Raw genomic sequence first — 21815 nt, 5'->3', positions numbered from 1 at the left:
TTGTTTTAGCCCACGTTCTTGTTCCCACCACCCATTTGCTGACCAATATCCAATTGAAAAAAATTCGTATTCTTAAATGGTTTTATGCTAGTCATTAGAGTGTATTCTGTATCAGAATTCCCAAGAACTAGAACTTAGAGCTTTAAGTGTTAGTTTTTTTTTTTTTTTTTTTTTTTATTCTACTTTGTTCTAAAAATACTCAGCCTTTCAATTTCCTTCCCCATTGATTGAAACATGTTTACGTTTCTTGGTCACCAACATTTGTACAAATTTGTCCTAGCATATGGGACGAGGAATGTGCGTTTATCTTTGTGTCTCTCAGAGTATTTTATTAAATTTTGTTTTTGTATTTGAAGATTATGGTTCAGTGTTTTATGTATAATTGCTACTTTACTTTTGAGCCTTCTGTCCTGAAGACTTTCTAAATTTAGTGATTTTTACTAAAGGTGTTACTCTAGTCAAATGTGAATATTCGTTTGCTATGAATCTCACTGCTCTATTTTGTGTTACCCGATTACACCGGACATACCAGAAGAGTTGCTGTTCATAGTTTTTCAGTCCTACATGAAAATCTTCATTATCTAATTAGGATTAGGAATAAAAGTAGGTCGCAAATCTACGCAACATTTTAAGTACTATTTACTTAGCGATTTAAAAAAACAACAAATGCTTTAATTATATAAACACTAGATCTAGATCTAATTTCTAAATGAGATAGAAAAATACTTTGTTTGATGTTCCATCTCCTCCATGATTAACTACACAAATCCCCACAGACCTATAGAAAAAAAAATGCGAAAAAAATCTAAGACCAGTAAATAAAAACCCGTTCACTCTGAAACATTCCTATCATGTTTTCGGTTTACTTCCGTTCAACGTAAGAAATGGGCTAGTGGAAACGCTAACCCGCATCGTAGGCCTACTCGACCACACAGAGCTAATGGGCTCATTAGTTCTATAATGACCTGAATTAAGCTTTAGGAGCGCTTATAAGGAGGGAAAACACTGGGAAAAGACATGTTTTGACTATGAATTTAGATCTATATAAGTTTTGTAAATATATTGATAGGCCAATTAATAATAATAAAGGCTTGATTTCGAGTCCGAAGCTTAATGAGGAATGCAGCATTTTACGTAGCTATGCAGAGAGCAACATACTTTGGCCACAACCAGTACAGATATAGCCTAGCCATTGTACGCCGGTGGTCAATTTAGATTTCTTTTCTCCGTCTACGCCTGTCCTAGGCAGTGGATTTTCCTTTGTATATCCTGCGGCCTTTGTAAGTGATCTCCAGCTATCTCGTTCCGAAGCTGCCTGCAGTCAGGTGTTCTCTCTCTAGTGTCAGCAAGTTGGCGCCTAAGCTGGTCTTTTAAGTGCTTCCATGGGGCTTCTCTGTTACGTCGACCACCTTTCATTTCACACGAAAAAAAAAAAGGACTGCTTTTGGCATTCTTTATACTGTCCATACCGTCGATCGCAAAGACATTGCTATTTGTAGTACTGTCTTGCCACCGTATTGCCATGGTGCAGGTCATCAAAACGTCTTAGTTCCTTTCTCAAAGTTTCTGTATAGGCCTATGTGTATATAATATATTAAAATAAAGTCAAGTTCCCCTTTCAGATCTTGTGGTCTACATTGTCAGATGATGAAAATAAAGGTCATCTGTTTCTGTGTCCTACGGTTAACGACGTTGTCCTAAGGCCAGCATAACGACAAACCGCCTTGAATTTTTCCAACTAATGTAACGTACCCATTAGAGCTGGGTGGACTCAGTGGCGTTTAAGGTACATATTATCTGCAACAGATTTCTTTACACTTGGTAGGATTCTTCTAGTCCTACCATCGATACTGTAGTTAGGTCTGAAACGTCATTATACCTTTTACCTTTTTTACCTTTACCTATCCCTTAGTCTGTTGGACCGTTGGGGCACCAGGCAAGATTTGTCGACCGTCTTTCTCCATTCCTCCCTTTTTTTTGCCTTGTTCAGAACCTCTCTCAATGGCAGGCCTGTCCATTCTTTAATGTTGTCCTCCCATCGCTTTTTCTGTCTGCCTCTTCTTCTTTTCCCTGGCACTGTTCCCTGAAGAAAGGTCTTTGCGAGCCCCGTAGATCTCGTAATGTGGCCAAAGGTTTTAAGCTTTCGTTTTTTCACAATAGTATGCAGGTCGTCATGAGCTCCGATCGCTACAGTAACCCTGTCTCTGATTTCTTGGTTTGTGATGCTGTCTTTGAATGTGATGCCTAGGATCCTTCTGTAGCATCTCAATTCCATTGCTAGGATCCTCCTCTCAAGCTCTGCACTCAACGTCCACGACTCATTATAATAGGTTTAAATGTCAATGAAAAGCTATAAAGGTGTAAATAAACACATTGTTAACATTATTTTCAAACATTATGCAATTTTTTCACAAATATACGCCATTTCTCTTTTTTGAAAGGTGTCTGTGATGTCGCTGCCTACCACTTCGGTCTTGATCCCTTTAAAGTTGGGTGTACGTGCTATATACGGTAGGGCCTACACGCTATATTTTGGTTCTTTTTTTTTTTTTTTTTTTCGTTTTTTTATTTGTACGTAATTGTCTTACATTATGAATAATTATTGAATCTTTGTATTGTCAATCAAAAGTAGATTGGTGGATTAAAATGTACTGCCTTGTTTATACTGTTATAAACCTGGTGGTGGCACAAACGGGGGTAGTGGTGTGAGTGTAGTCAGCCGACGCAAATCGCCCCAGGCCAGCGCTAGACGAGCGGTCAACCGTGACGAGTTACGACGGTCAGCGGAGACGAGTGTCAACACGGCGGTTCGGGAAGGATCGACGGCGGTCCGGGAAGGATCGACGTCGTGAACAGAGCTCAGGAGCGTCACGAGAGTTGTAGTCATCTGACCACCTAGAAACGTCGAGCGGCGTTCTGTCTGGTTCGAGAAGGCCAGTAGGGACCCAATATAAGAGCAGAGGTGACGCAGTCAAGACGGTTCAGAAAGCGGGTTCACGGCAGGGGTTCAGAGCCCGGTTCACTATAGTCCGGTTGACTACAGCACAGTTCAGCGGTGTGGTTCTGTACGGAGCATTACGACGGTTCGGTGCGGAGTACTATCAAGTACAGTTGAGGCGAACGGCGTCTTGATCTTGGTCTGTGATCGAGTCCGACACAACGAGCCTAGTGTGTGAAGTCAGTCCTGAACTGTTGAACCCAGTGCAAGCCCGGAACGAGACGGAGAGGCCAGTGCAAGAGTTGTATTTTCATGTGTCAAAGTAAAAAACTATGTACGCAAAGTGTATTTCTTAAAATTAGATCTATGTCTAAATCCTTTCGATCTTTTCTCATGTCAACATTGTAGACATGGCCTAGATCCATAAAATGCTATAGCTTTATAAAGTCGGACAACTTTTTTTTTTTTAGGGTCTTAAGTTTGTTTTAGGGCTACAATACATACACTAAGGTCTAAGTTGGTACCCAAGAAACATTCCTGCCAAGTTTTATCAAGATTGGTCAAGCGGTTTTGATGTCTATAAGTCACATACATACACCTCACATTCTACTTTATAGTATAGATAAATAACACTATTTGTTGGAGTGTAAATTTTATTCAAATAGCGCTTTTATTTGAGTGTAAGTATTGTAAAGTAAAATAAAATTAAAAAAATAACATTATATTTTGATGTCACTCTTATTTGAAAATTACCCGGTAAACCATATAAAATATTAGATCTGATGCGAAAATATATGCATATATAATTTTATAGTAACAATAGTAACAATAGCAAAATGACTAGAATTCATTTAAAAAGATGTTACAAAATACATAGCATTAGACACAGTATAAAACAGTTAGGTCTATCACTACAATGTATTTATAGACTTTATAGAATAGACCAACGCACAATACAATAAAATATCAAAACTATTCTCAATTAACACAGATAAAGTTTGACTTATAAAGTCTACTGATAGAACTGGCTACTAGCCAGGGGCAAATTCATACAAGTATGTCCATAAAATATGTACATACATTTAGAATTGATAGTGCTGCTAATACGTACAATTTTACATATACATCACAATATTCTCTTGATATCAATGTGTGTAGCCGAAAATAAATTAAGTATTAAGTAACTAGAATTAAGGCTTGAGCGAAATTCAATTTAGTATGCTAAATGATATAGACCAAATATGGAAGTAACAAGAAAGATGCAAAAGCTAAGATAAGGCACAGGAGCATGCGGTATACACATATAAACGCACAAATCGAAAGGAGGACAAATTAAGAAATGGACAGGCCTGTCTGTGGAAGAAACTCTAACCCTAGCAAAAGATAGAGAGAGAAACGGAGATAGATGGTTAATATACTAGAGGACTGGTGAAGGTGAATTTAGGAGAGTTACTATAGTTCCTTTGTAGTGTTACAATCTCTTCTAAAAAGATAGAAAATTAAAAGTCAAACACAAGTTACCATACATTTAGGGTAACATTATGTAGTCTGTTCTAATCCTGGCTACTATGCCAAATATATATTTTGGTTACTTTCCATTGACTAAAGAGAAACTATGTAACAAAATTCCAAGGTTTGTGTGAGTATTGGTAGAGTCAGATTTCAATTCAAGAAAATTTATTTTCTCTTTCAAGAATGACCATATTATCTCTTTGGTTAATCGTTGCGGTAAATAAAACAGTTATCTTAATTTTATCAAGGGTTTTGAAGAAATCTCCTTGTAGTGTTGAGACTCGTTTAACAACAAATCAAGGGAGTCTCGAATAGCTCTAGTCGTATTGTCTTTGTGCTACATTCAGGCATCAGACCTTGTTCTCGAATCTCATCTCTTGCTAGCAGCCACCAGACGTCTGGAATTGTAGTAGGCCTTTGTGAAATAGTTTCCTTATAGTCCCTTATTGTTCAAGGTTTATGTGGAGAATCGTGAGCCAGCGGAAAGGCCAAAGACAAGCTCAAAACCTGAGGTATAATGAAAAAATGAAGTCCATCAATTTGTACAAATGTTTTGCAGACGACTACACGTGATTGGTCATGATTTCCTGAACACTTTTCCAATTAATCACAGTGCAGCCATATTTATGCACTCGAATCATCCGCTCCATAAGTGACTTTAAGGTAGCGTCTTTCGTCACTTTGTGTTCCCATTTCATCAGCAGTTTGGTGGCTGCTCTCCAGGCATTGTGTTTACAGTTTTCCATTTCCAGGTCAACGATTTCTGTGGTGAAGCCGAGGCAGTAGAAGACACTCTCCCAGAACTGACCAAAACAAGGGGCAAGCAGTGAGGCGATACCTGGCGTCAACCTCTTGTTTTTGATCTCGTCTGCAAGATTATCGAACCAGGCAACTGAAAGAAAAGATCGTAAATTTCATAAAAAATTTCGAATAAAAAAAAACATTATAATGGACCTCATTCACCAATCGTAAACAAACAACATTTAGCCACGTGATTCTCTATCTCTTCTATACAAATTACGATCTAATTTTTAATACACAACAGCTATCACGTGACAGTTTTTTTTCTCGTCGTTTTATCGATATTATCACGTGACTAAATGTTGTTTGTTTACAATTGGTGAATGAGGTCCATTAATAAAATAGCCTATCGCCTCAAAGATTAGCATTTTCAAAGCTAGATGATATAAAAATGAGATGTGTAGCTGAAATTATATTACAGTTGCATACAGTAGATTGTTAATTTCAAACAAGAAGGGCTCATTAACCTTGGTAGCCTAGCCATCTAAGAAATGCAAAAAAAAACAAACTAGGAATTCAAACCTCTGCTGCCTGGCAACAATACCCAAACATGGGAAAAGCTTCTTGGGTCAACCCTGAAGATAAATCAGGAGCCTGCCACCCTTATGAAGCTTGCAGCACACAGCGCTACATTCTGGTAGAGCCAGCGATGCTGATCCCAAACTATATCGGCACATGCCGTTCCTTTGGATATATCAGCTGCGTGGAGCGGGGGAGAAATGATGTGTGGGTGACATTGTTTCTACCATAGTTCATGCCCGGGCTTTTTTCATCTTATTACCATGAGATGATCCATAGCCATTTCGCGTTTGAGGGATGCCATATCTTGTTCCTTAAACCACCAATTAATCTGGGATGATATATTTATGTCCCTTTAAATTCAGAAAATATATATATATATATAGGAAATCAACCATTAGGTAAAGGACATATAGAATAAAAGAAAAAAAAAAGGTTTAGCAACAAATCAAATATGCAATATTTCTTTTTTAATTAGTATTAGGAATGATTGATTTTAAGTACTGACAATGTTATGCTATTGTTGTTCCACTGTCTATAGAAGTAGATTTAATAAACACTAACTGGCTTAGCTTAAAAAAAAATATTCTTAATATTATGTTGATAGCTGAATGACCTAATTTTCAATTAAAAAATAATGTAAGGGTAATTAATATTGAGAGTTGGCAACGTCTTTTGCCGACTGAATGCCTTTATATGTGCCGATCACTTATTATTATCAAAACATGTTTATCTTTTATGTTTGGAATCAAAGACATTGCCATTGTCAAAAGGAGTTCATTTTTCTGTCGGTAAAAGTAGCTCTATGTACTTATTAGTACTGTGGGCAGATATTCTCAAAAAAAAAAAAAAAAAAAAAGGTAGGGCTGACGTGTCGTGTGGTGAACGCTTTGAAGGGTCGTCTCGATGGTCCCAGGTTCCAAACCTGTTGCCCAGCAGGGAGGTTCGACTTTTGAAGCTACATTTCTGGGACAACGTTCAAAAGTTTAAAACAATCAAAATATGCACCACCTTAGTTGCAATGCCAATGTTGGGACATAATTGCTATTGTAAGCTAAACTTACATTGATCTGTTGAACGGTGGCTTTCAGAATCTGTTTTCTGTTGAGGATGCTGTTCTCTAGAGATATAAAAAAAATAATATAGGCTACAGGATAAATATTAAAGTTTGGAAATAATCTCTTGGTCATAATATAGTTTAAATTAGGCCACCACAAAAATATTAGTAACATAAATTGAATAGATCTTATAAGACACGAGATCTACTCCACAAGGATTATTTATAGTAAGTTACAACTTGTCAAGTGTTACAACGCAATTCTGTAAAATTAAAGTCTGGAATCAATGCTTATGAACAGACAATAGTAGATTTGAAAATGTTTTGGAGATAATTGCTTCTAAACCTGGTCATTTCGTGGGGAGGTAAACTATTGATCTTCAGAAGGATACCTGCATACGTTTTTTTTTTTAAAACTGAACCTCCAACCTGATATTTGTTTGGAGCATATACATTTCATTTTCTATTTTACTTGTAAACATATACAAACTGTTAATATGGTCACTTAAAGAACGCATTACAGTTTTCCGAAATAAATTTTATTTTTAATATTTATACTAACTACTTTAATCATATTAATAATTTAATGCAAATACTCTACTTAAAAAATTAAATAAACAAGGGAGATAAATCTTACCCCATAGAGAGCAGAAGTATCTCTTTAGCTTGCGCTATACAGCTACTGATGACTTCTGTGTCTTTGATTAAAAACAATTTATCATTTTCACTTTTGAAAGCAACATGGCAATCTTTAATTTCTTTCTGGGGTGCAAAGGTGCAGGATTCTTTAAACTAAAAATACAATATAAAATTGTTTTCATACAAGCTACAAAGTATAAGTGAATGATGGTAGAATGTATAAATAGAGTGAATGATGGTAGAATGTATAAATAGAGTGAATGATGGTAGAATGTATAAATAGAGTGAATGATGGTAGAATGTATAAATAGAGTGAATGATGGTAGAATGTATAAATAGAGAGAATGATGGTAGAATGTATAAATAGAGTGAATGATGGTAGAATGTATAAGTAGAGTGAATGATGGTAGAATGTATAAATAGAGTGAATGATGGTAGAATGTATAAGTAGAGTGAATGATGGTAGAATGTATAAATAGATTGAATGATGGTAGAATGTATAAAGAGAGTGAATGATGGTAGAATGTATAAATAGAGTGAATGATGGTAGAATGTATAATTAGAGTGAATGATGGTAGAATGTATAAATAGAGTGAATGATGGTAGAAAGAAGAAGGTGAGTTAATGATGGTAGAAAGAATAAAGAGAATGAATGATGGTAGAGTCTATATAGAGAGAATGCATGATTGTAAAGAGTAGATAATGGTAAAGACTATAAAAACTGTTATGGTAGAAAGGTGATAATTTTAGCGCAAAGAAAAATTTTAATTTTTAGAAATCCCTGCATTCTACGGAGCTCCTTTTTTAAAACTATTTTTCATAAACTGTTAAAAAAAACAAATTACATCACAAATGGAATGCTACATCCACTAATGCTACTCTTTAAACTCTACGTCCACTAATGCAACTACTTCATCTCTACGTCTACTAGTGCTACTATTCCAAGTCTACGTCCACTAATGCAGCTATTCCAAGTCTACGTCCACTAATGCAGCTATTCCAAGTCTACGTCCACTAATGCAGCTATTCCAAGTCTACGTCCACTAATGCAGCTATTCCAAGTCTACGTCCACTAATGCAGCTATTCCAAGTCTACGTCCACTAATGCAGCTATTCCAACTACTTACTTCAGAGACTGTTATGCCAACTGGAACAGTTATATCACAAGAATGATTCTCTTTGTAATATTTTAAAGTCAGATTGACTTCTGCAAGATTAGGCATTGCACACGAGTTCTTTTCTCGGATCACAATAGCACCCAGCGTTTGTGCCTGGAAATAATTTTTAAATATTGCTTTTATTATATAATGCAAGATTTGAAGTCCGTTTTATACAATTGTATTTAAATTTAGATAACCACATAAGTTACACACAAATCGATGGACCGTATCGTAAGATTTGAAGTCCGTTTTATACAATTGTATTTAAATTTAGATAACCACATAAGTTACACACAAATCGATGGAGCGTATCTATGAATATAGCGCTTTCAGTGTCGGTCTATACTGCACTGGATTTTTTATTTAACGGTGGTACTCTATTTGGTATTTTCAGCTACTAATACAGTGACAATTGGGGCAGACAAAGTATAATTATCTATAAATCGTATCACTGAGTCAACGCTGAAACAGTTATTAATACACATCTATTAATGGTAAAGTTTGGTTAAAAAAAAAATCAATCTCTGGCTTAGAGTCAGGGATTATAGATAGACTGCTGATAATATCAGTATTATCAAAATGGTACTGTGGTACTGGAGTTAAGGTTATAGGTTAAAAGAAAAATGATCAAAATTTGATGACATTATTTTTGTTATCGTAGTTGGATTTTTGAAAGGGGCGGAAGTGGATATGGCCTGGTCCTAGCTGGTCACGGCACTTTGTATATAGGCTGAATGTTACAGCCGTGATATAGGTGTAATACCGTGTCAGTACTGTACACATGTAGGCCTAGGGAACGAGGTCACTGTGAATGTTTGAATCAGTTATAATCTTCCCTTGTATGTGAGCATGTTTCTCAAGTCTTTACACCTTAGAAATAGGTTGCAATCTCGTTATGACATATTAATAGGTCATTCTAAGAGATTATAAACAGCACAACAATTATCTTATCTTGTAAGATACAGAGGTTCTTTTAAACGAGAAGATAATTTCATACTACGCTTATCAATGTGTTAATCTAGTATTCTATGTTAGAGTCTTCAATATCTGATAAGTAACTTTTTTTTTTTTGGATTCAGGCAATTTTTTCCATACTCTAGTGTCAATGGAAGAAGGAGAACTTGTACGAATATTTCCTAGCAAATAGAATAAGAAATGCGCCTTTGTCTTTTTGTCTTTCTTTGTATTTTATGAAATTGTGTTTTTGTATGTGTAAATAATGGTTAAGAGTTCATGTATTATTTCTACATTAGTTTTTAGTCTTACTGTCCTGAAGTGTCTCTAAATTAATTCATTGTCTTTAATTCTTGAGATACAAACATTATTAGTTTTACTGTATTTTATTTTATCATCTAACATGTCAGTGTTAGGTTTAACATAGAATGAGCATGAGAACCTATGACCTACTTAAGAGTGCATATTTGTTTTTTTGACATCCATTTTAATGGTAAATACATTTCACATTAATTAATCCAATCTGAGATATGAAAGGGAAAAGTAACTGACCATGCGTGACACTGTTTGAAAGCACACAGGCTAATATCGATTTGTTTTCAATGCTCAGATCATGTAGGCCTAAATCTAGAATTTATAACTGAAAGGTGGGAATTTCCAGGTCCTACTATTTCCCCAAGACCTTAGCATGCTTCTAGATGTGTTTCCCAAGCAATTCGGGAATTTCCACTTTTAGGGACGATAAACATTTATGTTGTGAAAATTTATATTTAAAACAAAATATACGTAAATACGGTGTCACCTTAAAAACAACAGTATTTCTAATACATAAAGAGAACAAGTTTTATTATATCCACCAGACGACACCCCATATCGTATCACGGTTCAGTGCACAGTAGATGTGGAGCGCGGTGGTTAAGCTTTAACGGCATGGCTTGTATCTTCCTGAAAACTAGGGAATTTTTCGGACACTGTTGAGTCAACTCAACTCTACTGGGTACCTGCCGTTGATTGTGGAAAAGTAAAGGCGGTTGGTCGTTGTGCTTGCCACAGGACACCCTGGTTAACCTCTGCCACATAAACGAAGACTTTTACTTCATCTGCCCTAGAGATCGCAAGGTATAAAAGGGGGTACCATACTGCTAACTACCCCAGGGTTACTTCGTAGTAAAGAACCTATTTCTACTAACAGTAGCCTACTACAAAAAATAAATAAATTAAGGTAGGTTTTCTAGGTATTGCTAGAGACAAAGGAATGAATTGAAATGATAATTTCTTGTTTAGTTCTTTTAAGGTTTATCTGTAAACAGTTTATATAACCAATGGAGAGTAAAGTGTCTGAGTTTCGGGTGAAGGTTTCTCTGTCCACATTTAAAAAAACGAGAGGTCAAAGGTCAAGTCCGTCCTTGTTGAACAGAAGTGGTATAGCCTAACAAGTCATTTAATACGAACGCAAGTACTACCACAACCCAGGGTTACTCCAAACTGTAAACCGATTGACGTTTGGTGATGTTGCCATAGCAACACTTGGGGGGGGGGGGGAGGGGACTGAAATAATTTTAAACAGTTACCATTGGTAAGCATGGAGGAGCTCAGTAGAACAAGAAACAAAGATGGCAGGAAAGACGTGGACCCAATTAAAGGGAATACCCCAAAACAGATTAAAATGGCGAAGTTCTGTTGATGTCCTATGCTCACCTAGGCAGAGCCGGCCTTAGGCATAGTTAAACTAGGCAGCCGCCTAAAAGGAAAAAAAAATAAAGTTCCCCTTTCAGACCTTGTGATCTATAGGGCAGAGGATGTAAAGGTCATCTGTTTTTGTGGCTTATGGTTAACGAGGGTGTCATGTGGCCAGCACAACGACAAACAGCATTTACTTTCCGCGAGGCTTCCCTATTCGCTTCGGATAGGGCCACCAATCACCTAGGGCCGGCCCTGCACTAGGAATGAGTCAGTCATCAGTTAGTAAGTCAGTCAGTCAATCAGCATTAGTTTGGGTGATACTGAGAGGTTTGCTTAACAGGTTTCAGGCGTTACGTCAGAAATAAAGACTATTACACTCTAGCACACAAATCCAGGAGGGCGGCAGGATTCAAACTCGGGACTATCGTAACCACAGTCGGAATCGCATACAACACGACCACCTAGCATCACAGAAATTTTAAGAATGCAAACTACTCCATGCAATGTACTAAATGCTGCTGTTATATAGGCCTAAGTATGTACCATTAAATAGCCTACAGTTACAATTTGGGGCTAACGTGATTTTTTTTATTTGCAAAATAATCAATTAGTTTTAAGATATACACATAGAGTCTATATACAAATGTTTGGTCTTATAGCTAAATGTGTAAATTACATTTTTTGCAAAAATATATTCCCTGGTGTAAGGATTGTTTAATTTGTATGTAGAGTCTAGTACAACTAATTATAAAGCGTACCTGGTGTTTAGAATTTAAATGTCTATATCAGTAGCCAGATACAAGTCTGTATGTCCCAGAGATTTGGCGGTTATTAAACTTCTGCAAAGAAATAGGTCTACAATCCACTCCCAGGAAGCACAAATAATGTCACACTTATTTATTACGGTGTAACTTTGTTTTGAAGCGCCAAAACTAATTAACCTTCCCACTTAAATAGTCGCGAGATTCAAAGCGAAACCAAAATATTGAACATAATTTTTGAAACAGTCTGACCAATGACAGCTAGTTATGGACGAGTCTATTTCAGGTCGAGGGCCGGTTGATACCAAGTTTAGCTTTCTTTGAGAGACATATCGGAAATTCCCTCTATTTTTAAACCGTGTTGAAAGTTTAAAGCATTTATCACTACGATCAGTAAAAGTAGGCCTTGTTTCTAGGATACATGAGGTACTTTTTAGTAGATATCCGATTGTTTTTAACACTTTGACAAATCGATTTTTTTTGTAACTTAGATTGATCGATTGGAGGAAAACTAAGTTATTGATCTTGGATAGGGTTCGATCTCCACAAAAGTTTTTTTGTTTTTTTATTCTATCATCTTACACAAGGGACAAATCAAAGCTTGATTCATGTGTATACGTACTTAAAAGAGTTTAAGTAATCACAGCCCTAGATTTGAGTGTCTCACTAAGGGACATAAATATTGCATAATTTTTCTTCTATGACAGACTATGGTGATAGAATATTGTAGTAGATCAGTTCTCGTTGTATACAAAGTTTGTTTTAGTAGAAGTCAAAGACTTAAGGCCGCCATCCGCGTATGGAAAAACTAAAGTACTCCTTTCAGACCCTTATGATCTATTAATCAGATGATGTAAAGATCATCTATTTCTATGGACGATTGATAACGAGGGTGTCATGTGGCCAGCACAACGAGCAAGCGCCTTTACTTTCCTCGACAAATGTCTCAGGTACCCAGCAGAGTTGTGTGATCTCAGGAAGGTCCCAACAATAAAACTCAGAATTCTTTTTGTTCATCCAGATCCGAACACGACACCCCTTGGTTAGGAAGCAAAATTCTTTACCGCTCAGCCACCACGACCCTTCGCTCATAAAACAGTTGATGGTATAGTAACGAATTGGAGGCTTGGCCAATAATTATTCTCACTTTTCTTTTAAATCATTCATAATTAGCTTTTTAGATAAGAGATCCTCGCAATAAAAAACATGAAATTATTACAGCACATGTAATTTAATTTACATATTGCCGCAGTTATTCTTACATTGCTTGTAAATGGATCCTCCTCCTTTGGGGTGGAAGATGAGCACATTTCTCAATTCCTATGAACTCAAAGATGTCAGTGGTAAATGTCAGTACTTCGTCGTTTTCCATGATTAATGAAAAAGAATGCTATTAAAAATAAAGACTATTTTCATTCATGTTTATTGAGACCATATTACAAACACATTTTCTGACTATATTAATGTCAATAATTTATATCATTTAGTTGCAACAGATGTATAAAATTGTAATTTATTATAGAAGAAACTTTCATCACATTGTATATATATAGTCTTTGATATGTAAGACAAAGCTATTGTAATTCATTTTCCAGGATAAAAACATCAATCAGAACAGATAGAACAGTCTTTATCAAATGGAATTCAATGTTGGAAATCATACATAGATGCATACACATTACAGAAACTGTTTTATTGTGAAGTAGACCACATCACAAACCAAGATATTAGAGACAGAATTACTACCCCATGATGACCTGCTAACTATAGTAAAAAAACAACAACGCAAGCTTAAAATCTATGTCCATATCATAAGATCTTCGGGGCTCGCAAAGACCTTCCTTCAGGGAACAGTACCAGGAAAAAGAACCAGAGGCCGACAAAGAAAGCGATGGGAGGACAACTTAAAAGAATGGACGGGCCTGCCATTGAAAGAGGTGCTTAACAACGCAAAAGACAGGGAGGAATGGAGAAAGACGGTCGACGAGTCTCGCTTGGTGCCCCAACGGTCCAAAAGACTATGGGATAGGTAAAGGTAAAAGACGCCTAGTTCAAATATTGGATAATGGTATTGACTGCTCAAATGATCGCATATTTTCTGTGTGTACAACTGAAGGGAGGTGGAGATACTGCTGTGGTGGAAGCAAAGGAAAACATTAAAACATTCTCGCCATCAAGTGGAAAGGAAATAGTCGCATGTCGGTTAATGAGGAAGCTTGCTTTTGTTTCCACTGGGATTGGACGGGTTTCTTAAATAAATGAAATCCATTTACTGCACCTCCAAAACATTCACCTTTCCCTTTAGTCTGTTGGACCGTTGGGGAAGCACACATGATTCGTCCATCGTATTTCTCCATTTCCTGTATTTCGTCTTGAACAGAATCTCTTTCAACGCCAGGCCCGTCCGTTTCGTAATGTCTCCCCATCGCTTTCTCTGTCTTGACTCTTTTTTCTTTTCCTGGTTCAGTTCCCTTAAGGAAGGGGTTTGCGAACCCCCTGAATACCTCGTGATATGGCCAGATAGGTTAAGTTTGCATTTTCAAACTGTGATCAGCAGGGCTGATGGGACCAATTATCATTGAGATCCTTTTTCGTATTTCCTTACTTGTGATGCGGACTTTGTAGGGGATACCTAGGATCCTTCTATGGCATCAATGACAAGGCTAGGATCAGGGGCGGACTGGCTATATGGGCATTCGGGCAAATGCCCGGTGGGCCGGTACCTAAATGGGCCTGTAGGACCACAGTAATCAACTTTTTTTTAAAATCGCGTCTGTATTTTATAAGATAAGGGCCGCATGGATGTCACTATGCCACGTATTAAATTGTTCAAGGTTTTCTAGTATTCTCTTACAAAAGAGGCCCTCTGAGTGAAGTACTTATAGTCACTGTATGCATGTGTACAGCTATTGATACATTATCAAACTTGACAGAATGATTTTGAGGACATGTTGACCTAGAATTGGATGTCCATCATATAATATACAATTTAAGGGCCGGACGAAATAGAGATGCCCGGGCCGATTTTGACACCCAGTCCGACCCTGGCTAGGATCTTCCTCTTTAAATTTTTTTCAGTTAGCGTTTCTAGATTGGCAAGGAATCAAGAATGTCGCCATGATAAATGGGGTAATGATGTAAGCCTATTTTTTTTTCTGCTCGCAAAGGTCAACGGTGGTGCTATGTGGTCAGCCTAACGACCACTCATCTCTTCACTGACGACCTCAGCTCTTTAAATATCAAAGTTTTCATGTTCTCATGTTTCTGGTTTTCATGTTTTCATGTTTTCATGTTTTCATGTTCTCATGTTTCTGGTTTTCATGTTTTCATGTTTTCATGTTTTCATGTTTTCATGTTTCTGGTTTTCATGTTTTCATGTTTTCATGTTTCTGGTTTTCATGTTTTCATGTTTTCATGTTTTCATGTTTCTGGTTTTCATGTTTTCATGTTTTCATGTTCTCATGTTTCTGGTTTTCATGTTTTCATGTTTTCATGTTTTCATGTTTCTGGTTTTCATGTTTTCATGTTTTCATGTTTTCATGTTTCTGGTTTTCATGTTTTCATGTTTTCATGTTCTCATGTTTCTGGTTTTCATGTTTTCATGTTCTCATGTTTCTGGTTTTCATGTTTTCATGTTTTCATGTTTTCATGTTTTCATGTTCTCATGTTTCTGGTTTTCATGTTTTCATGTTTTCATGTTTCTGGTTTTCATGTTTTCATGTTTTCATGTTTTCATGTTTTCATGTTCTCATGTTTCTGGTTTTCATGTTTTCATGTTTTCATGTTTTCATGTTCTCATGTTTCTGGTTTTCATGTTTTCATGTTTTCATGTTCTCATGTTTCTGGTTTTCATGTTTTCATGTTTTCATGTTTTCATGTTCTCATGTTTCTGGTTTTCATGTTTTCATGTTTTCATGTTTTCATGTTCTCATGTTTCTGGTTTTCATGTTTTCATGTTTTCATGTTCTCATGTTTCTGGTTTTCATGTTTTCATGTTTTCATGTTTTCATGTTTTCATGTTCTCATGTTTCTGGTTTTCATGTTTTCATGTTTTCATGTTTTCATGTTCTCATGTTTCTGGTTTTCATGTTTTCATGTTTCTTGTTCAGAAGCAGAGCGCTTGACCACTTTAATGTGTTTGATTGTTTTACTTGTTTCAGATGGGTTTATTTTTCGGAATAGAAGATAATTATACCCTAGCAGAGGCGGACTGGCTATATGGGCTTTCGGACAAATGCCAGTTGGGCCGGAATTTAATTTGTAAAATGTTTGTAAAATGTTTTACATGTTTCGGATGTTCCTTCAGAGTTGAAGATAGTTTACTTCCTAGTCCAAACCTCCCGCAGGACGACGGGGAATGGGAGCGGGCAGGGTTTGAACCCTCGACCGTCGATAAATCCGAACGACAGTCCAGCGCACAAACCGCACGACCAGGCAGCCATCCAATTTGGTTGGTAGGACCAGTTAAAGAGCAGCATGGTTGCCACTAAGACTTGCATTAAATTCTCAATAGATTTTGATAATATTCTTTTATAAAAGGACCACTCATGCCATGCAGATGATTTGATAGTTGCTGTTATAGATACAAAATTATAGAGATCTAAAAGTTATTGACAGGGGCGTATCTTCTAAGTACGATGTCCTGTACGAATGCAAAAGAGCCTGTAAACGAAGTCACTGCATATTAATGATGCGCAAAGAATAGGCTGAGAGGATAATTGACGCAAGAAATGTCAAGTTGATGACTGTTGCTATACACGTTCGACTATACAAAATCTGCTAACATACGGAATAACTTGTTGGCAAGGCAACGCCTCATCTAAACTGTTGCGACGTCGAGAAAACATCATTAAAAAAGCATCAGAAATTACACTCACAGCATTACCACATTTGAAGGAACTTTTTGAACAACAGTGCCTAAGAAAAATCGAAAAAAATCATGGAAGACAACGGCCCCCCGCTCCGTCAGAACTACGTCAGGTCGTCGCGAAGTGGGCGACTGCTGTCAATCAAAACAAGAACGGAGCGGTACAAAAACTCGTTCGTACCTCACTCGGTCAGACTCTATCACCGCCACTCATTGATCAGGGAACATGAAAAGCACCAAGATACCTGTGTGTAGTCGCTGAATGAACTCTTTATGTTGTTGTATTTATGTGTATTTTTCTGTTGTGTTGTCTTTATATGAGAAACGAGTCCTTGTAATCACAACAAATTTCCGTAAGGATCAATAAAGCAGTCTTAGTCTTAGTCTTGGTCTTGGTCTTAGTCTTAGTCTTAGTCTTAGTCTTAGTCTAAGTCTCAGTCTCAGTCTCAGTCTTAGTCTTAGTCTTAGTCTCAGTCTTAGTCCGCCCCTGCATCCTATCACAAACATCCCGCAGGACGGCCGGGGGGGGGGGGAGAGGAGAAGGTTTAGAACCCGGGACTATGGAGACGACAGTCCAGAGTGCATACCACACGACATCCTCCGTTTGATATAATTTTTTTTTAAATAAGTAAACTTTCGCTTTCAGACATTGCGATCTACGGGGGAGATAATGTTGGGGGCCATTTGATGTCTATAAATGAAGATTATTATTAGTTTAAACTGGTACTTGGCGATCACGCAGTTTTAAGGTACCAGTTTGTTTGCTTTTTTTTAACAACATGTAGCTCATACAACAGAAAATATAATCTAGGACAAATATTTAGTCCAATACATTTAAATTTAATGTGGTTTGAAACCTGTTGCATAATAATAATCCAAGTCCCAGTTTCTGACGAGTAGTTCAACTTGACATGATGAAGCGGGGGAATCCTCCGTGTTTCTTGTCTTTTTTAAAGGGATGAGTCAGTGTCTGAAGGTGTAGGAGTCAACAAACATCTTTCCTTAGCTTTGAGTAGGCCAAGTCAATGACGAGTACAAACAAAAACAACAAGTATATGTTTTTCAGTTGTGAGGTTTTCATTCTTGAACTTTAATACTATGGGGAAGGTGATGCAATCTTGTGGTCTTCCAATTAAGATGTTTTGATACCACGGAAGTAGTTCTGAATTGTTGATCTTAGGGAGGACGAAAGTTGAATGAAAACAGTGATGAATGAAGAAATCTCGGGTTGGAGTCAAGTGGTTATCACCTCTCGACTAATATCTTGAAACATTACATCCAAAAAGAATAGGTTAGTCTCCTACACGCATCTATTTGTTAACATTTTTTAAAAAAGTAAATATCTCCCTTTCAGACATGGCGATCTAAAGGGCAGATGACGTGAAGGTCATCTGTTTTAAGGGGGGTCACGGTTAACGATGGTTTCATGTGGCCAGCACAACGACCAACCGCCTTTACGTTTCCCCAGCTAATGTCAGAGCTGAATGAACCCTAAAGATCCCGAAATTAAAAATCCCAGTCTTCGCCAGGATTCGATCCCTGGATCCCCAAACGCCTTACCACTCATCCACCAAGCCTCCAAGGGTAAACTGTAGCAATTGGTAACAGCGTTAAACATAGATCCTGTATATAATAGTTATAACTGTAGCAAGTGGTAATAGAGTTAAACATAGATGCACATTATAATATTTATAACTGTAGCAAGTGGTAATAGAGTTAAACATAGATCCACTTTCTATTATTTATACACCCCAATATTGAATTACGAAGGGAATTTAAAATGTTGATTTAACATTTGTAAGTTAATTTTTAAAAATATTTTAGCGTCAAGTGGTTATCAGCTCTCGACTAAACCACTGAAACGTTACATCAAAAAGAAAATGTTAACCTCCTACACGTCTTATAGAGTTTGCACGCATACATCCATTACTATTACCAGGTTTCAGCGGGCTGGGCAGCTGCTGACTCTTGCAAGACATGTTAAAAAATTATGGGATCCATTATTAAAAATGACATCATACTGTAATACGTCCATGGCAAGCACTTAACGAAAGGACGTGAATATCAGATTTATTATAAAACAGTGACAAAACATACAGACAGTCACTTGAGCTATCAATGCACGTGGAGTCTTGTTTTTTGGTTCTACCATTCCTTTCCTAAAAAAAAAGGTCCACATTCAGACCTTGCGATCTATAGGGCAGATGATGTAAGTCTCAATTTGTTTCTGTGGACTACGGTTAACGAGAGTATCATGTGGCCAGCACAACGACCACCCGCATTTACTTTTCCCCAACCAATGTCAGGCAACCATTAGAGCTGGGCGGACTCAGAGGCGCCCAAAGATCCCAAAATTCCTTTCCTACCCAAACCGTAATACCGACCACCGACACACCGACACACTTCCCAGTGTCGCTCCAGTTCTTTAACTCTTTCTCTCCTAACTGACGATACCAGCGTTGATTCCACCGGAATGAGGTAAATAATTACGGAGAGAAAGAGTTAATCCAGTTCTCTGGTAGCACGAAGAACGGCTCTTAGTTGCAGACAGCTCGGACTCGAATCTTTCGCTGATCACTTTAGCCGGATCTAAACAGGCCTTCTCGTATCAACCAGTCTTTCAGTCGTGGTGAACGGGGCGTCGGTTCGCAACATTAGCGTTAGTCACAACAATACAATCTAATTCAATTCAATTCTAAATGTTTTTCCAGTAAAAATTGATTACGATCAGCTCTTAAAATGTGTGTTACATTGTCTAATTTTTTAAAAATCTCATTCCGAAGTTCAACTTAATCTCTAGATCTAGATCTCATCACAGAAAATCTTTCGGATAAAAATGCGAAAAAATCGGAACAGGAACTGATTTCATCTCTAAGAGTCGCTAAACAAAGAGTTATTTCCCATGTAAAGAAACAATGCCTAATAAGAACCAGCCCACCAGCTAAGATATGTATTCCTATCTTGATTAATTAATCATTAATCGTCTTTAAAAATTAACCATTTATCATCTTGATTAATTTATCATTAATCATTATAATATTAATTAGTCATTAATCTTATTGATTAAATAATCATTATCAGTAATAGTCTTGATTAATTAGTCATTAATCTTATTGATTAAATAATCATTATCAGTAATAGTCTTGATCAATTAGTCATTAATCTTATTGATTAAATAATCATTATCAGTAATAGTCTTGATTAATTAGTCATTAATCTTATTGATTAAATAATCATTATCAGTAATAGTCTTGATCAATTAGTCATTAATCTTATTGATTAAATAATCATTATCAGTAATAGTCTTGATCAATTAGTCATTAATCTTATTGATTAAATAATCATTATCAGTAATAGTCTTGATCAATTAGTCATTAATCTTATTGATTAAATAATCATTATCAGTAATAGTCTTGATTAATTAGTCATTAATCTTATTGATTAAATAATCATTATCAGTAATAGTCTTGATTAATTAGTCATTAATCTTATTGATTAAATAATCATTATCAGTAATAGTCTTGACTAATTAGTTATTAATCGTGTATGAAAATCCAAAACGAAGTAGCGCTTTAGCATTGTTAGATTGATGGCCAGTGGCTAAATCTGTTTTTACCTGAGTTTGAACCCCGACCTTGCCATCACTAGGTAGTGCCGACAAATATACAGTGCGGTGCATCGGCTAGAGATCTGCATATTTAACTTTTGGTCAAAAATATTTAGTGAAACCGAGACCATTCGCTATTGTAGACCTATTGATCTCGACCGACCTCTCGTTCACCTCTCGTTACCACGTCACAGGTCTGCTGTCAGGCCCTTATTAAGCATTGGTTTCGATTGAATCCTGGGACGGATTTATATATGTGGAGGCCACGGGTCAGGACTTTTGTTGAGGCGAAAAAAAAAATAATTGAGAAATAAAAAGATTCTAACCAGTAAAAATTCGGATATATTTGTACCTCTTTTATGAAGGCCCCTTTCTTGCGAATGCCCTTTCTTGTGGAGTACCAGGGGCTGTAGCCTCGCATGCCGCCCTTAAATCCGGCCCTGGTGTGGTGCCCCAACAGACTAAGAAATAGAAAAAGGTGAAAGATCTCTCTCTCTCTCTCTCTATGGCCACCATCAGTCGCGAAGCGACTATGGATCATCTCAAGGAAATGAGATGAATGTTTGGGCACTAGCTATGGTCGGAACGATGTCGCCCGCACATTAGTTCGCCTCTCTCCTCTCAGCTGATGTATCCAAAGGAACGGCAGTGCCGATATAGTTTGGGGTCAGGGTGTAGCACTGGGTGCTGCAAACTGCCTTAGGGTCGCAAGCTCCTGATTTTTCCTCAGGGTTAACTCCCGAAGCCTTTCCCATGATAGGGTATAGCTGCAAGGCAACAGAGGTTTGAATTCAGAGTTTTCCTTTTCCTAGGTGGGTAGCCAGCCATGGCTAACGAGCCCCCCCCCCCTCACCCTGCCATAAGCTTACAGGTTAAGGCGCCAGCTACTCGCCTTTGTCCCTTCTCCAATATCTGAGCCACACGTGAAGGCCAGGAGTTGGACTGGTTGACAGAGGGTATTTGAGACGCATGCCATTAGGAAGCATTTTATAGGTAGTGAAGTGCTTACATCCATTACCACTTCCGGCAATGACAACCATATATATATTGTCGGAAGACAATAGATGCGCCCAGATGAGTCATTGGCTTTGGTTACGTCTTGAGATGGGGCAGAATCTTGGTGGGGTGACTGATCAAGTCAATTTTGGAGCGGCAGCGTTTGCCACAGTTCGTGCATGCATAAGCATCTGTGTTAGGGTTAGCTGGCAGGACAGCTTTCTTTTTCTTTCTCTTATCTGTCGCAGCTTCGTTTCTTTTGCATTCGGCAAAGTTCGTACCATCCCGTACAGTCTGTCTCCGTGTATTTCATGTTTGTCG

At 37.3% G+C, this 21815-nt stretch overlaps 1 protein-coding gene across 2 annotated transcripts; it reads right to left on the bottom strand.

The window, feature by feature from the left end:
- Nucleotides 1-3675: 3675 nt before the first annotated feature.
- LOC106054618 (uncharacterized) lies at nt 3676-12274 on the bottom strand. 2 transcript variants are annotated; one of them, XM_013210574.2, is made up of 5 exons: nt 12022-12274; nt 8594-8737; nt 7465-7619; nt 6835-6890; nt 3676-5342 (listed from the first exon to the last, which is right to left on the bottom strand). In XM_013210574.2, the coding sequence occupies exons 2-5, from the start codon at nt 8687-8689 to the stop codon at nt 5014-5016; spliced, it is 636 nt and encodes a 211-aa protein (XP_013066028.2). In that variant the 5' UTR covers nt 8690-8737; nt 12022-12274; the 3' UTR covers nt 3676-5013. The 2 variants fall into 2 exon arrangements, with proteins under 2 accessions (XP_013066028.2, XP_055873729.1); XM_056017754.1 differs by lacking the exon at nt 12022-12274 and adding an exon at nt 10133-10250.
- Between the last annotated feature and the right edge of the window lie 9541 nt (nt 12275-21815).

Source organism: Biomphalaria glabrata, chromosome 18, assembly GCF_947242115.1.
Source record: "Biomphalaria glabrata chromosome 18, xgBioGlab47.1, whole genome shotgun sequence".
In the NCBI taxonomy this organism is placed as follows: Eukaryota; Metazoa; Mollusca; class Gastropoda; family Planorbidae; genus Biomphalaria; species Biomphalaria glabrata.
The sequence above is the reverse complement of the archived record's forward strand: the minus strand, read 5'-3'. Positions and strand labels throughout refer to the sequence as shown.